At 43.2% G+C, this 13937-nt stretch overlaps 1 protein-coding gene across 7 annotated transcripts in view; it reads right to left on the bottom strand.

The window, feature by feature from the left end:
* Positions 1-13937, bottom strand: part of RUNX2 (RUNX family transcription factor 2) — a 222479-nt gene that overhangs the window by 97303 nt on the left and 111239 nt on the right. For all 7 annotated transcript variants that reach the window (XM_086461652.1, XM_086461653.1, XM_086461654.1 and 4 more), the window contains one exon: positions 8141-8314. In XM_086461652.1, coding sequence (XP_086317778.1) covers positions 8141-8314 — 174 coding nt within the window. The remainder of the gene's footprint in view (positions 1-8140; positions 8315-13937) is intronic.

Genomic DNA, 13937 nt, shown 5'->3' with positions numbered 1-13937 from the left:
AGAGTCCCTTAAAGTTTTGGTTTTAGGTCAGCTCCAATGCTGGAAAGAAATTATACAGCAGGTAAAGGCTGAAAAAAAAAAAAAAATCACAGCAGAGGATGTTTTTACAGGATTTTGGTCTAAGATCGCGAAAAACTCAGGAAAAGAGCTGCCTTCTTGAGGTTCATGTCACTTCTGGTAGCGCAGCCCTCATGGCATGAGAAGATCTTGAGTGTCTCTGGCACTCTCATCACTTTGAACATCTTGACCTGGTTTCAAACCTAACATCCTTAATCCAAGCACTGTGAATGCCTGTGTGGACACAAGAATGACAGATGGCAAAAAGTGGTCTTTCAAAGGCTTATGTGGTCTTTCAAAACCAGTATCTCACACTGTACTGTCAGAGGCAGAATACAGGGCTGGATGGACCACCAGTTAACCCCAAAACATATCATGTATTCTTATGACATCTAGCTTAAATTTATACATGGCTTCTATAGCTCATTCCAACCTGAGATCCACAACACCACATTTCTTTTTAGATATATTCCGCTTGAACATGAGGAGAAACTCCTTTACTCTGAGGGTGGCAGAGCACTGGAATAGGCTGCCCAGGGAGGTTGTGGAGTCTCCTTCTCTGGAGATATTCAAAACTTGCCTGGACCTGATCCTGTGTGACCTGCTCGAGGCTAACCTGCTTTGGCAGAGGAGCTGGACCAGATGATCTCCAGAGGTCCCTTCCAACTCCTACCATTCTGTGATTCTGTGATATATATATTTGATTTCAGCTTTCCATGAGTACAATACCGTGAGATTTTAAACTGCGAAGTATTTTAGACAAAGAGAAAAAAGAGGATGGACTGTTAGTGAAGACAATGTGCTGTGACTTTACTGCTTCTGGCCTCAAAGCAGATCTCCTGTTGGACTTGGGTAACTCATCCAACCTCCATTTGATGTAATTTCTACCTAAATTTAAGGACAATAATGATATACAGCATATTTAGTTGGTCATTTCTTTAAGGTGTGGGCACTCACTCACAAAATGGGGTACTTATGTCTTGGCTGGAGACTTTTCATCCAGATACTCAAGTGCAAAATTCAGCCTCTCTGACAGAAGAGTGCAAGCAACTTAGTTCCAGGCAAAGGAGATCATGTCTTTTCAGGGAATAGGAAATAACAAAGAGGAAAATCCTCAACCAAATTGAACATCAGATGATGCATCAGAGCTCAGTCACTGAGGAGAAGGTCACAAAACCCCACGCTGAAGGGTTACTGCAATTCCTCCACATCAAGGCATGGCTGAGGTCAGGGTCAAGGCAGGGTGGGGAACTTTGCCTTGGGGCTGATTGGCTTCAAGAGTTACCTTTGGCCTGTTAGGAAACTGGAAAGGGAAGATACAAGTTTCACCAGATCCTAGAGTAAATGCCCTAAAACCAGCCTCTGCTGACTGATAGTAGCCAAGGTTTGCAGGGACATGAGAGGAGAGAGTAGTGAAATGCCCTCGCCTTGCCAAGTCAAAGGTTATCTGCTAGCCCACAGGGTAAATGACACTGCTCAGTGGTGTTGCCCAATCTCCAGATTAAAATGCTGTGAGGCAGAGTCCAAAGCTTCCCTGTGTAGTCCTTGAAGGCAGACATGCAGCTGGGTCTCACGTGGCAGCCTCTGGTCCCCCCAGCAGATGTTCCTTGCAACGCTGCTCAGGCAGAGACTTTGGCCGCTGAGACCCAACTAGCCCATCTCTTTTGGTCCCACATGCCGCCAAACCAGACCAAACCTCCTGGGGGGGAAAGAGAGTGCTGGGGAGCACCATGGGGAGGTGCCAGCTGCCAGAACATCACTTCCAGGGCAGATCCACACAGGTGCTTCTGAAGGAAACACAACCATGTCCTGAGGAGGGTCACCTCCTCCTTGCTCGGACGCGGAAGGGGTGGAGTGACTATTTAGCAGGTACCAGCAGGGAAGAAGCTACAAGCATATTTGTGAGAGGTTTTCCATGGCTTCCTACACCGGAGACCAGCTTCCCTGTTCACTTAGGCTGGCAGGCTCACGCGTTGTCTGCCTGCGGGCAGACAGGTTCTTTGTGCTGTCATTCGAAGTACCATGTGCTCTGCAGGCACTGCACCTCTTCGCAATTGTGAAAAGCCTGGAACAGGTGAGAAACCAGAGCTCCAAGGCACAAGGATTCCTCCCTCAAGGAATCCCTCCAAAACAAGGGAAAACACTAATATAAAAATACAGCAAACACCTTGGCAGAAAGCCCTCAATCTTCCTGTACGGCAACCACGGGCAAGGGCTACCAGAGCATTCAGCAACAGCAAAGGAGGCAGAGGGCCACTTTGAGCTGGCATTTGCACTTGAAAATTTTGGAGTGATTACTGAGAGCAATCCTGCTTTTGTAAACATTTCTGTTATGCCTGGGTGGGTGTGAAGAAAAGTGTGGCTGTCAGCATACTTGTTCACAACAGTGCATATCGTCTGTATGCTAAGAAAGCCTGGGCATGGCTCGGCTGAAAGAAGACAGCAGTGTGAGGTCTAAACCAATGCACAAACAGCTCCATCCTGTTTGCTCTTCCGGGTAAATCTTGCCGAAGCAGGAAATATTGAGTACTGCAAATTATTTTGTGTCTAGGTTTTACTGCTACATTTATAGTCAGTGGGAGACATACATGGTTCTTGACCCTTGTGATGTGTTATTGACTGCATCAATGGACAATGGTCATTGATGCTTAATGGACAATAAATAGTTTTAAAAATCAGTTCAAGACTGGATGCATGGTATAAAATTAAAAATAAAAAGAAAGAATGAAAAAAACCCCAGTGATTTGTTCTCCCACCAATGACATTGGCTCTCCATCAATGTGACTGCTCTTCCTTTAATTGAAATGTTCTGAAGTGTCAATGGAGAAAAGAAAAAACCTATAAATAGCCCTGAAGAACGAGTTTTTCCACTGCTTTGGCACTGGATTATGAAGCACACAGATTTACTACAGGAAAAAAAATCAATTTCCCATTTCCCAAGCTGAGTTACATGATCAGAGCATGATCACAGGCTCACAGCTCCTCGGCAGACTGTCTATAACACCCCAACGTCCCATGCATGCATGCACTTTGCAAAACCACTCTCATTTAAATCCAGCCATCAGCTCTAACACTGGCTGCTGCCGATTGTATTAGAGCTACTAAAGATAGTCAAAAACAAGCTGCCTGGATCTATCTTTGGTAAACACTTAAAGCAAGTATCCTCACTTCTGATCTTAACAAAGCCAAGATGACTTTCCGCATGAGTAACCCAACTACTGTTGTAACACCACCCCCCCAGCAAAACAACAACAACAAAAATGCAACGTCCTTTTCTTCTCCTTTTCATACGCATCTTTAAAAGCCCAGGGCTTGATTTGGATGCCCAGTTCAATCAATGAAGTCAAATCCAATGGAGTTACACCCCAATGTACAGAAGCATAATTGAGACCAGATTTTGGCCCGAAGTACCTCTAAAACCATTTCTCCTTCCCCCCCCCCCACCCCAAGAGTCACATTTCTAAAAGAAAAATAAATACACTGAACAAGTCATGCCAGTAGGGCAACTAAATTGCAAAGGGGGAAAAAAAAAAAGTTAAAAGAATACTTTAATAGGAGGGACACAAGCTTTAAGAAATAGAGGTTCACAGTGGCAACTCGCCAGTTGCCTGAAGGATGCAATCAATTTGCATAAAATACAGCAGACTGCAGCCACCCTTGTGTTCATGGCGGCAGAAATCCCAACTCCGTCACCTCATCCGCTGAGTCTTGTAGCTTTTATTCCACGTTACAGTGAGCTGAAGGCATAATTCACCCTATAAGACTGTTACTTGGGCTACTTCTAAATGACCAGTTCCAGGCAACCACGTACTTTGCCTGATGCACTCTCAGATCGATGCGCACCAGCTACAAACTGGTGTGAGCTTCAGAGGGCTGCTGGTCCCAGGTAAAACACAGCCAGCCCCTGGGAAGGACTTGCATAGTGCCAGTCTAATAACAGCTACACAGTTTCTGTTTCAAACCTGTCCTGCAGCTGATGGTCTTGGAGAACAGGCACTGGTCTTTGAGGTAGATACTGCGCAGCTTCGTGTCCAGAGCCCAGGAAAATGCTGCGATGAGCATGGCTTTCCACATTCTCCCTGACTCTGCAGCCTACGCCTGCAAGTCCTGAGTGGTGGAATTAAGGAGGGCCCAGCTGGTACCATCCTCATCCTCCATCTGAGAGACGACGGTGCTTTCTGCGCGTGGTCTTCCCAGCACATTCAGTTTACACTGTCCCTGAAACCAGTTCCTGCCTGCCAGTAGACATGGGTCCCCTCACTAACTTCCAGTAAGCCAGTTCTGAAACCTTTAAATTTGCTTCCTACAATCCTAAAATGATGAGAAACCAAAGTGTAATATCCCTGAAGTGCATGGTAGCGGGAAGAGGAAAAGTTAAAAAAAAAAAATTTCATGGGACCTGCTTCTGAGTGCTGTTATTTCAGTGATGAAAGTCACAGGTTGCCTATAGATCAGACGGTGCCACAAGGGTGATGGAGCATGAAACCTCACTTAACTCCCACTTCGCAGTCCCCGCAGCCCAGCTGCTGGGGTCCTCGCGCCGACCACATTCCTGCCATTACGCCCGTGGCTTTTCCTGGCTGATACAAGCTAATCCTCACCGGTTGCGTTTTAGAAAAAACAACAGTTTTCCTCGTTTCATACTGAAACACTGATGCAACAGCTCAGTGTCTGAATGGGAATGTAATCGGATACACGAGCAAGTTGTGCGAGTGCCATTAGGGAAAGGGGGGAGGGAAAAAAAAAAAAAAGCAAATATACCAGTATCCAAATGTGAACAGACAGGATTCCTGATTTACGGGCAGCAAGTGGGGTTCAAATTGAACCTGCATTGCCTCAGCAAAGGCATCTGCTTATTGGACGATTTGTTTTTTAATGACCCTTCAATGTTGCTTTTGCAGAATCCTAGTTAAAATGCCATGTCGAATAAGGGCAACTCTGTGCCTTGTACTGACACAGCCTGGTCCTGCGGTAGGTTTAGGACTGTGCCGTGATTTGTAAAACCTGTACTGTGATACTCTAGGAAAATAAACATAACTTAGACAGAGAAAAGAAATATAAGAGCGAACCCCGAAGTGCTGAGTTCTTTCAGACTCAGGTGTTGGCCAGCCAGGCTTTAAATATTATTTCTGTTTAATCATGCAATAGCTATGCAAGACCTCAAGTGGAACGAAACAAAAGCAGTTTATGTGCTTACTAGCAATAATATGGATTTTGACATGGGAAACAGGTATTTACTGTTAAAGTTATTAGGAATTAATTATTTTCCTTAAATTACTAGGTAAAAACATTAAGAAACAAATGTATTTCTAAAGGAATGCTTGGTTAATTCCAATGAAGGTAATAAAAAAATCCTTGTTTTTCAGACAAGGGCCTGTTAATACACACCCAAGCCACACCGGCCCAATGACCATGTTAAGAAACCAGTGGTATTCCCACAGAATATCACACCACAACAAGGAAGCTGGTGGAGATGGACAGCCCAAACAGCTCACTGCCTACCACTACACCAAAGAGGCAGACGTGTAGCAACTTCCCATGGTCACCTAACACCTGATCAAAGACGTGCCTCGTCTGCAGCATCAACTTTGTCTCTTGTTGGCACAGTTTGTGTGGCAACGAGCATCCATTCATCCCAGAAGAACTCGGAGGCACTGTCCACAAAAAACATCCCTGCACTCTGGTGGAACATCAAAACGCGCAGAGCTTTACAGATTACAATCAATGTCCTGAAGAGCACCAAAAAGCCTCGTGGGGAAGGCAGTGCAATTCACAGAGCTTGCACCAACGTAACATGCTCACGCTAATCGCCTTATTAAATGGGAGGGCTAACAACTAACCTTGGAGGGCTGAGTGTTTGACTTTTCTAAACTGAGGAGGAGACAAGAGTGGGAAATAACACAGCAAACACTGTATCAGACCACTTATTCACTGCAAACTTTAATAAGCAGCTGAGTTCTCACTGTTTTGGGAGAAATGAGAGCAATTTGGATTCTAAAGTACCCCACAATGGTGAGTTTATCCGTCAAGAAAAGCACATAATCCACAATAGGTGGGAAAGGCAGCCTGCCTTCCTCGGTTCAGATCACTTCCCTCTGCCCTACCAGCACTGCATCTTCCCTCTCTCAATGAAGTCTCGGCTGGTACTTTGAACTGCTGATTCTTAAATTTGCAGAGAACACAGCAAATGCCACACAGCTTTGTTTCCAGTCAGGCTTATTTAAAGCTCATCTGAAGTTTTCACCTCCCAGATCTGTAAATGCTGCTGCTGATTCATAACGAGGCAGAGAAGTACTCTATTAATCAAACCCAGCAGAACATTTTCTACAGGAGGCGTTTATGTGAATGAGAGCAGCATATGAGGTTACACTTAGCTAGGAAGAAAATTACAAGGGGATCTCAGTTCTCATGCTTCAGGGCATAAGCTGATCACCAGATGGGGTCAGGAAGAATTTCATCCGCCTTCGTTCCTAGATATAGTGTTGCACAATAGGTAAACTATGGAGGCACAAGGAAGAAGGAAAAAAGCTGATCATAGCCCCGGATTTTCCTCCTGCTTTCCCAGGAACTATGTCCCCAAACACCGCCAGACAGAAGACAGCAGGTTAGAAAAAATATTGGGCTTTATTTTGGCAGCTCTTACCCAGAAAATGATCTGCACAAGAGCCCTGATTTCACACGTCCAACAAAGAAAACACTAAGGCCAGCCAAAAAACCTGCTCTGGGAACCTGGTGGGCAGCAACTACCGTGAAATGGCTACTATCGACGTATTTAATATATTACAAACATTTTACACTAGTTAAAGCTAGACTTCTAGATCTGGGAGAACTTTGCCACAGCTCATGGGAACAATTTTTTCATTTCAGTTCTCTGAGTGCTTTGGGTTCAAATTAACCCACTTACTTTTCTTTCTTACTGCAAATTAATAAACCAGTTGAACTTAAAAAAGAAGAAAAAGAAAGAAGAAGAAAGCCACAACACTTTGTTAAAACCACTAAGTTTCAGCTGGTATCATGTCAAAACCACTTGAAACATGAAACTAGAAATCTTCCTAGGTTGACTCAAAGACTGTGTCTATACTAGGAGTGCTTTACCAGTAAAGGAATACTGGTATATAACATTGGCAAAGGACTCCTGGTGTAGATGCAACCATAGCAGCAAAACTGAGTTTTAAATTGGTCTATTAAATTGAGCCAGGAGTTTTGTTGACAGACTTGCATCTACGTGAAGTTCTCCAACAGTTCTAGCAAGTGAATTGGTCAGGGTAACACCTCTTCACATCCTGGATAGACACAAATGCATCAGCAGAAATTTTGAGTGTAAAAATGGCCAAAATTAGGTAGAGGTTGTTTTGAAACTCTTTTGAAAAACTTCACCAGCTCTGAATTTAGAAAAATGACAGAATCAGTTTATTTTGTAGGCTTCACAGTTTTGTTGCAAACTTCTGGCATAGCTGCAATTAAACATCCTATTTCAGTCTTACAATCTGTGACACATGGTACTTTATGATTTCTCCCAGCACAATGAAATCTGTCTCTCAGCATGCAATCATAAATGTTGCATACAACCCTCACAAGCAACCTTTGGAGATTTCTCCATAACCCAGTTCGTTTATTGTAACAGTGGTCAGCACTGGTGCTAGAAGGAAACCACCACATGAGAAGATCGTATTATTATTTTTCCAATAGAAAGACCATTAAATGCTGGCTGCTTCCTTCCATATGAGTGCAAAACAAAAAGGCTGAATAAAAATGTTCATTCTATTATACACTAATATGTACTACTGCACACACAGAGGAGAAGGCAGAGCAACATGGCAGTTAGAATTTCACCAGATTCCTACTCAATTTACACAGATTGACTATTTTGGATTATTCTGGATTTATGGCAAAAAGATATTTTAAAAAAAGAAAGACAGTTTCAGCTTCAAATGCTACAAAAAAAATCCACTTCCCACCTAGGTTTACTCAGAACATATCTCTCGCTCTGTAACAGCCTCTTTTGCTGCAGCTGAGACACAAATATCCATAAGCAATTACTACCATTGCCTGTGCAAGTCAAACCTATGGTTCTGTCTCTTACCTGTAATCTGACTCTGTCCTTGTGGATTAAAAGGACTTGGTGCAGAGTTCAGAGAGGGCCGTGGGCTCTGGGTCGGGACCCCTACTCTCATACTGGGATGAGGAATGCGCCCTAAATCACTGAGGCGTTCAGAGAACAAACTAGGTTTAGAGTCATCAAGCTTCTGTCTGTGCCCTGGAAACAGCAAATCATAAAATAAAAGCGTTAATGACAAGATTTAGTAATTTAACACACCCAAAAAAAAACCCCAAAATTGCCTCTAAGGACCTGTTATTAGATTTAACGGACTCACAGGTATCTCAGCTACCCCCGATAACACAGCAGCATTGGTGGGGCGATTTGTGTTTTGGACATGGTTGTGCCGGTGAAAGCCTTATCCAGCACAGCTGTGCCCATACAGATGTGTAAAATGCTGCAATTTGGATCAAAACAAGCACTTATTAGGACACCCACACAAGGTCTTTTTTGTCCTTATTTTTTTTTTTTTTTTCTCTTCTGCTTTAACTAGACTAGGTAGCTAAAGGGGCAAACTTCCTCTTCCAAAAGCAAGCCTTATTTGTAAGTACAAGTTATTGAGTGGGACAATTATTCCATGCCTGGTTTATGTGTTGCAGGTTTTTGCTAAGAAAATGCAAGCTTTCCTTCTCCCCTTATCTCTTTTCTTAAACTCTGTCACAGTCAGTCATTAGCTTTCATTCCTCTGGGAGATTTTCCAAAAAGTATATAGTCGCTGTCGTTTGAGAAGAGCAGTATTGCAAGGAAAACCTTCAAAGCTGTTGGCCAAGACTGAGTCCTGCGCTCCTTTGCATGGTCAGCTTTCCTCAGTGCTCCTACTGCTCTCCCCAAAACCAGGCTAACTCTCCTTGTGCTGTATGGCCGCATTGGGAACACTGATTTATGAGTGCTCGGTTGCCAAAATGTAAAGGGGAAAAATGGCAAAAGCAACAGGATGCCCCAAGTGGTACTGCTCATATTGCCATTGAGATGTTTCAAGAGCAAAGGCTTTACTTCTCTAATTGTATCTTTGCTCCTAGGTTTAATTTCTCTCCAAAGTAGTTATAGGATGCTCCTCGCCCAATGGCGCCTTTGAATGCGAGGCGCAGAAGGTGTTATTTCTACCATTCAACATATGGAGAAACAGGCATGCATAGAGATTAATGTCAGGAACAATTTTACTTAACTTTAGCCATTCATAAATCAGGCATCTAGTCTAAATTCTTCTAATGTAGACTTCCTCTACAGTTAATGGAAAGTAATAGCTACTTCCAGAGGGCAATTCATCTCATTTGTCTCTGACACCAGTCTTAAAACGGGATGATTCACCTTCTGAATTTGCTTTCTCTTCCTTCTCTGGTCAGAGAGGGAGCACACATGACTAGTTTAATTAGACACCCTCACCATTAGTCAACATTAAATGGAATGAATCTTATCCTAGGTTACCAACCAAGGTCACACAAAAAGCCTCTGGCAGAGCTGAAACGGGGGCCCAGAGCCCCTGACTGCAACCCAGCACCACGTCCGCCTCCATCCCTGTAAGCAGTGCCGGGGCACTGGCACAAGCAATAACTGGGTAGGATATTTTTATGCTTTTAACAATAAGAAGGGTCCCTGGTAGGGTTTGGGCCTGAACCCTTTCAGATACTCCCCAGCGGCTTGAGATAATCTGCATTGTCCCTCAGCAGTGTGAACACAGCCATCTGTCTGGAGGCTATGAGAGTTCAGCTTTCCAGGCACGGTCAGATTGTCCCATTGGTCTTAGGGCCAGAGAAAAAATTCTGGCACAGGTTAATTTATTTTAAAAGCATAAATGTGGCCACTGAATCTTGAGATTAAACTGTCCAAGTACCATTTCTAAAAAAAAAAAAAAAAAGCCTTTTAATGGTACTTCTTACCACAGTACTGAAGTACACGGGTTCACATCATCTAACTGGGACCACAGTGCCTACATGACATACAGGCAAAGCAATGTCAGTAGTAGATGGCTAAATCCAAATTAGCTTCAGAGAAATCATGGTTCTAGATAGAGAAGTGAAGAACTCAGATTGGGAGATGAGAAGAAACTAGATGGAATTTAATTTTGGTGAAACTTCTCTAGCAATTTAAAAATATTAATTAGTTGACCCATTATTTTGTACTCTGAAGTATGATTTTTCCTCCCCTGGATGACTCAGTCTAAAAGCACGGGGTAGGTGGGAGCTTTCTCCTTAAGGAGAAGGTGCTGCTCTATGTTAGAACTGACGTGGGTGGCTATTCATCTCTTCAGGAGGTATCAATCACTTTAAATGGGGAATGATTTTTGGTGGGCTTGTAGCAACGCCCTAATGGCAGCTTAATTAACAGGATAACATCTAACCTGGTAGTCTTTAGCATTATCTTTGCAATCTATTTAAATTAGAACTTGTACAAGCTGGATGCTGTTAAATCTGAAGAAACTACTTTCACACACGCACACGGTCACTGTTCTCTTGGGATTTCTCCTTCTCCACCTTCCTTTCCTCCACAATTTTTCTGTATTTGCTTTTCCCTTTGCCAGTTGTATTTTCCACTCTGTTTTTCAAGGGCATCTCCTTCCCCTCCGCTTTTTTCTTCTACTCATTCCTAACAAATTTTGGCAAATTCGAGAGGGCTCAAAATAAGGCAAACATGATTAGACTCTCTCTGACCTCTCACATCAGGGCTGACTTTATTTCGGAATGAATCCATCTCCAAAGTGAATTTTATTTTGGAATTTTGTAGAAAAATCCTGTGCTATGTTCATACAGTGCCCTTTTTGCTAAAGAATCACTAACAAACTGGTACACCAACTATTTCAACTGTCTTCAGATAACTCCACGAACACTTGTTATACAGGTCACCACTCCCACACCAACCTGTGCCTGATAACCCCCAGCATTGTTTTCATCACGCGCTGTTTGCCCACGCATAGCTTTGCTAGAATAGAGTTTATATTTAATTATGGGTAGTAGTAGTAGTAGTAGTAGTAGTATAACAAACTAGCTCTATCACAGAAAGACAAAATACAGCAGGATAGCAGTGCACTTCAGTGCAGGTAGGGGGAAAAAAGAAGAAAAAAAAGGGAAAAAAAAAACAGGAAGAAAAAAAATTTTAAAAGAAGTGGAAAAAAAGGGAGGAGAAAAAGAAAGAATAAGAAAAAAGATTCCCACATCTGGTTGAATTGCATGATCTAGAGACGTGTGGGTTTGGGTGTTGCCACCTCCCCCCCCCAAACCAAAAATGTAGGGAAAAGAGAGCTATATGCACATCTGGAAGACCCCAGGCATCAATGGAACTGCAAGTCCCCAGAAACCAGCAAGGGGCCAAAGGCAGACTTGCCTTCCCCTTCTGGACATTTAAAATTTAGGGTTGTAACACGGAGTCATGTGGTGACAAAGAGACCCACAGAAGGAGCCACACTCCCCCTGTGAAATGTCCTAGCGAGATGAGATTACGTTGCAGCTTCGCACATTATGGGTTACTATGCTTTGATAAAAGCTAAGACGTGCTCGCATTGAAAGCAAGCAGGAAACCTGACAAAAACTTCATACTCAGGAGGAGCTCATAAAGAAGCGTAGGCAACTTAAATAAATCTCTTGCCCTGATTCCTGTGCAGGAAAAAAAAAAAAAATCCTATCAAGTACAGAGAAGCTGTGAGGTATGGGCTGAAAACACTCTAAAAAGGCCTTCTGAGTAGCTTATAAGCAGCAGCAATGAAATATGTGATACATGTTTAAAACTCATTCCACAAGCTGCTTTTCATCTCTCATTGATATATGCGTTCGTTGACAGAGAAATTCCTGATCCCAGGGGAGTGTGCTAAGAAAAGCTGTGTTCCTTGGTCTCAGTCATGAGGCGTAATTTTATTTCAGGAAAAAAGATTAGGGTAGCAAGTGTGGATAGCTCAGGGAGAATCTGTGATCTGCTGCAGCAGTGAGTACATTAAAAAGCAATATAAGAGCTACATAAAGAACAGAATAAAATAACGTTGCAGCTACCCCAATGCCTGCAACACTGCATTTAGTGCAAGTTGCTCTGTTACAAAGATGATTTTGTGGAATTGATGGGCTTGGAGGGGGACAAAATGGTTATGGACACAGGCAGTCTTGGGTATGAAATGCGGCCAAAAAGACTGAGGCTGTCCCATGAGTTACTGAATAAGGATGGCTGTCGGAACAGATCAGGTCACAGACAAGGCGATGGGAAAGAAATGAGAAAAACTGAGAGTTAATAGACAAAAGCTATAAAAGCTGTTCTGATTTGTCGGCTGTCGTAGTACAAAACACGTTAGATATTAGAAATCCATTATTCGCTCCAAAATGACGAGCAATATTCTTGTCTCTCACCTCTACTCAGCTATTTCAAGCCAAACACCAACCCGAGTGTCAGTTTCTGGCAACAGAAAACATTGCCATTAATCTACCCCAGTACCAATTTTGTCCATTTTACATGAACCAAACCAGAAAACAGTACTGAGAAAGTGCAATAAAGTCAGTGCAAACTGCAGCCGGCCAGATGGTGCCTGCACTGCTGCTTCAGCTCACCAGTCCAGGACGGCCTCAGAACATGTTAAAATGGCCCGTAGAAGCTAATGTTCAATTATCACATCCCAGGCATGGCAGAAGATGTGAGGAGGCTTCATCTCCAGTCATTTCAGTTAAACTAAACGAAGGAATGTCTCCCAGATCAAAGCAAGGCAATCTTGAGTCTGCTGGATGTGGTAACTGGAAAGGGACGTGAGCTCGTCTCTCATCCCTGAACTTCCACCGCCCCGCTGGAGAAGTCAAGATGTAAATCGGGCCATGGAAGAGGCTGACTTGCAGAATGTAAATGTGGTGTTGATGCTTGAAGATTTTTACCTCCTCGGGGAGGAGGGGTGTGTGTTTTTATCTTTCAGCTTGTGGGTGTGGAACTGAAAACTAATCAGATTATGCTACACGTGGCCTTGCCAGATGCTGACACTCAGGGACTCCCTTTCTTTGTACCGTGTACACCACCCACCAAGGGTTTTTTTTGGTGTGTGTTTTTTTTCTGGTACCAAGGAGATCTGGTTACCAGATTTTCAACAGATGTTTTTATCACTCTCAAGTGGGTTAGCTATTTTCAGTCATCGCCCAGTTCTATCTTTTTTGTTTGCCTTAACAACAAGAAGTATCGTGGGAGTCAGGTGTCTCTGTAAAAGAGCCAAGGGAAGGCAAAAAGGTCATGAAAGCAAGAACCTGAGCTCTCACCTGCTGGGGTCACATTTGCTGGGACATCCCAAGCAGAACAGAGGGTAACGACTCAACATGAAATACCACCACAGTTTGTGTTTGCTGTATGTCATGAGTGTGCTTAGCATCAGCTGGTGAAGTTTGGAGAGTCACTCCATGGAGTGACTATGGCTGGAAAGAGCAAACAAAATAAAAATCCCTTGAATGCCAGGGCCAGTAACAGAGGCTGTTTTTCTATGGCTCTGGGTTCAATGTTGAGATTGACAAAGAAGAAAACTTTACCGGAAAAGGGACTTTCCTTCTGGCTAAGGAGTGGCAGAAAGAAGAATAATCACCTAGTATACAAGCCATGAATTTATAGCCTATACATCCCAAGCTTTCCCTGACTTCAAGAAAGGCACATCAGAGCCCAAGAACCCAAGTTTTGATTATTCCCACTGTTCTCCAAAGGTGAAGTGCTTAAAATAGGTAAAGAATGGGCACATTTTTTCCTACTAACATTATATGGCTTTGAGACAAGCACTCTGATTATGTCTCTCTTAGCACTAGCACATTAGCGATGTATTTCTGTATACACACATTAGAAGATA

The sequence above is a fragment of the Leptosomus discolor genome, chromosome 2 (genome assembly GCF_034619465.1).
Source record: "Leptosomus discolor isolate bLepDis1 chromosome 2, bLepDis1.hap2, whole genome shotgun sequence".
In the NCBI taxonomy this organism is placed as follows: domain Eukaryota; kingdom Metazoa; phylum Chordata; class Aves; order Leptosomiformes; family Leptosomidae; genus Leptosomus; species Leptosomus discolor.
This window is presented reverse-complemented; position numbering and strand designations above follow the sequence as displayed.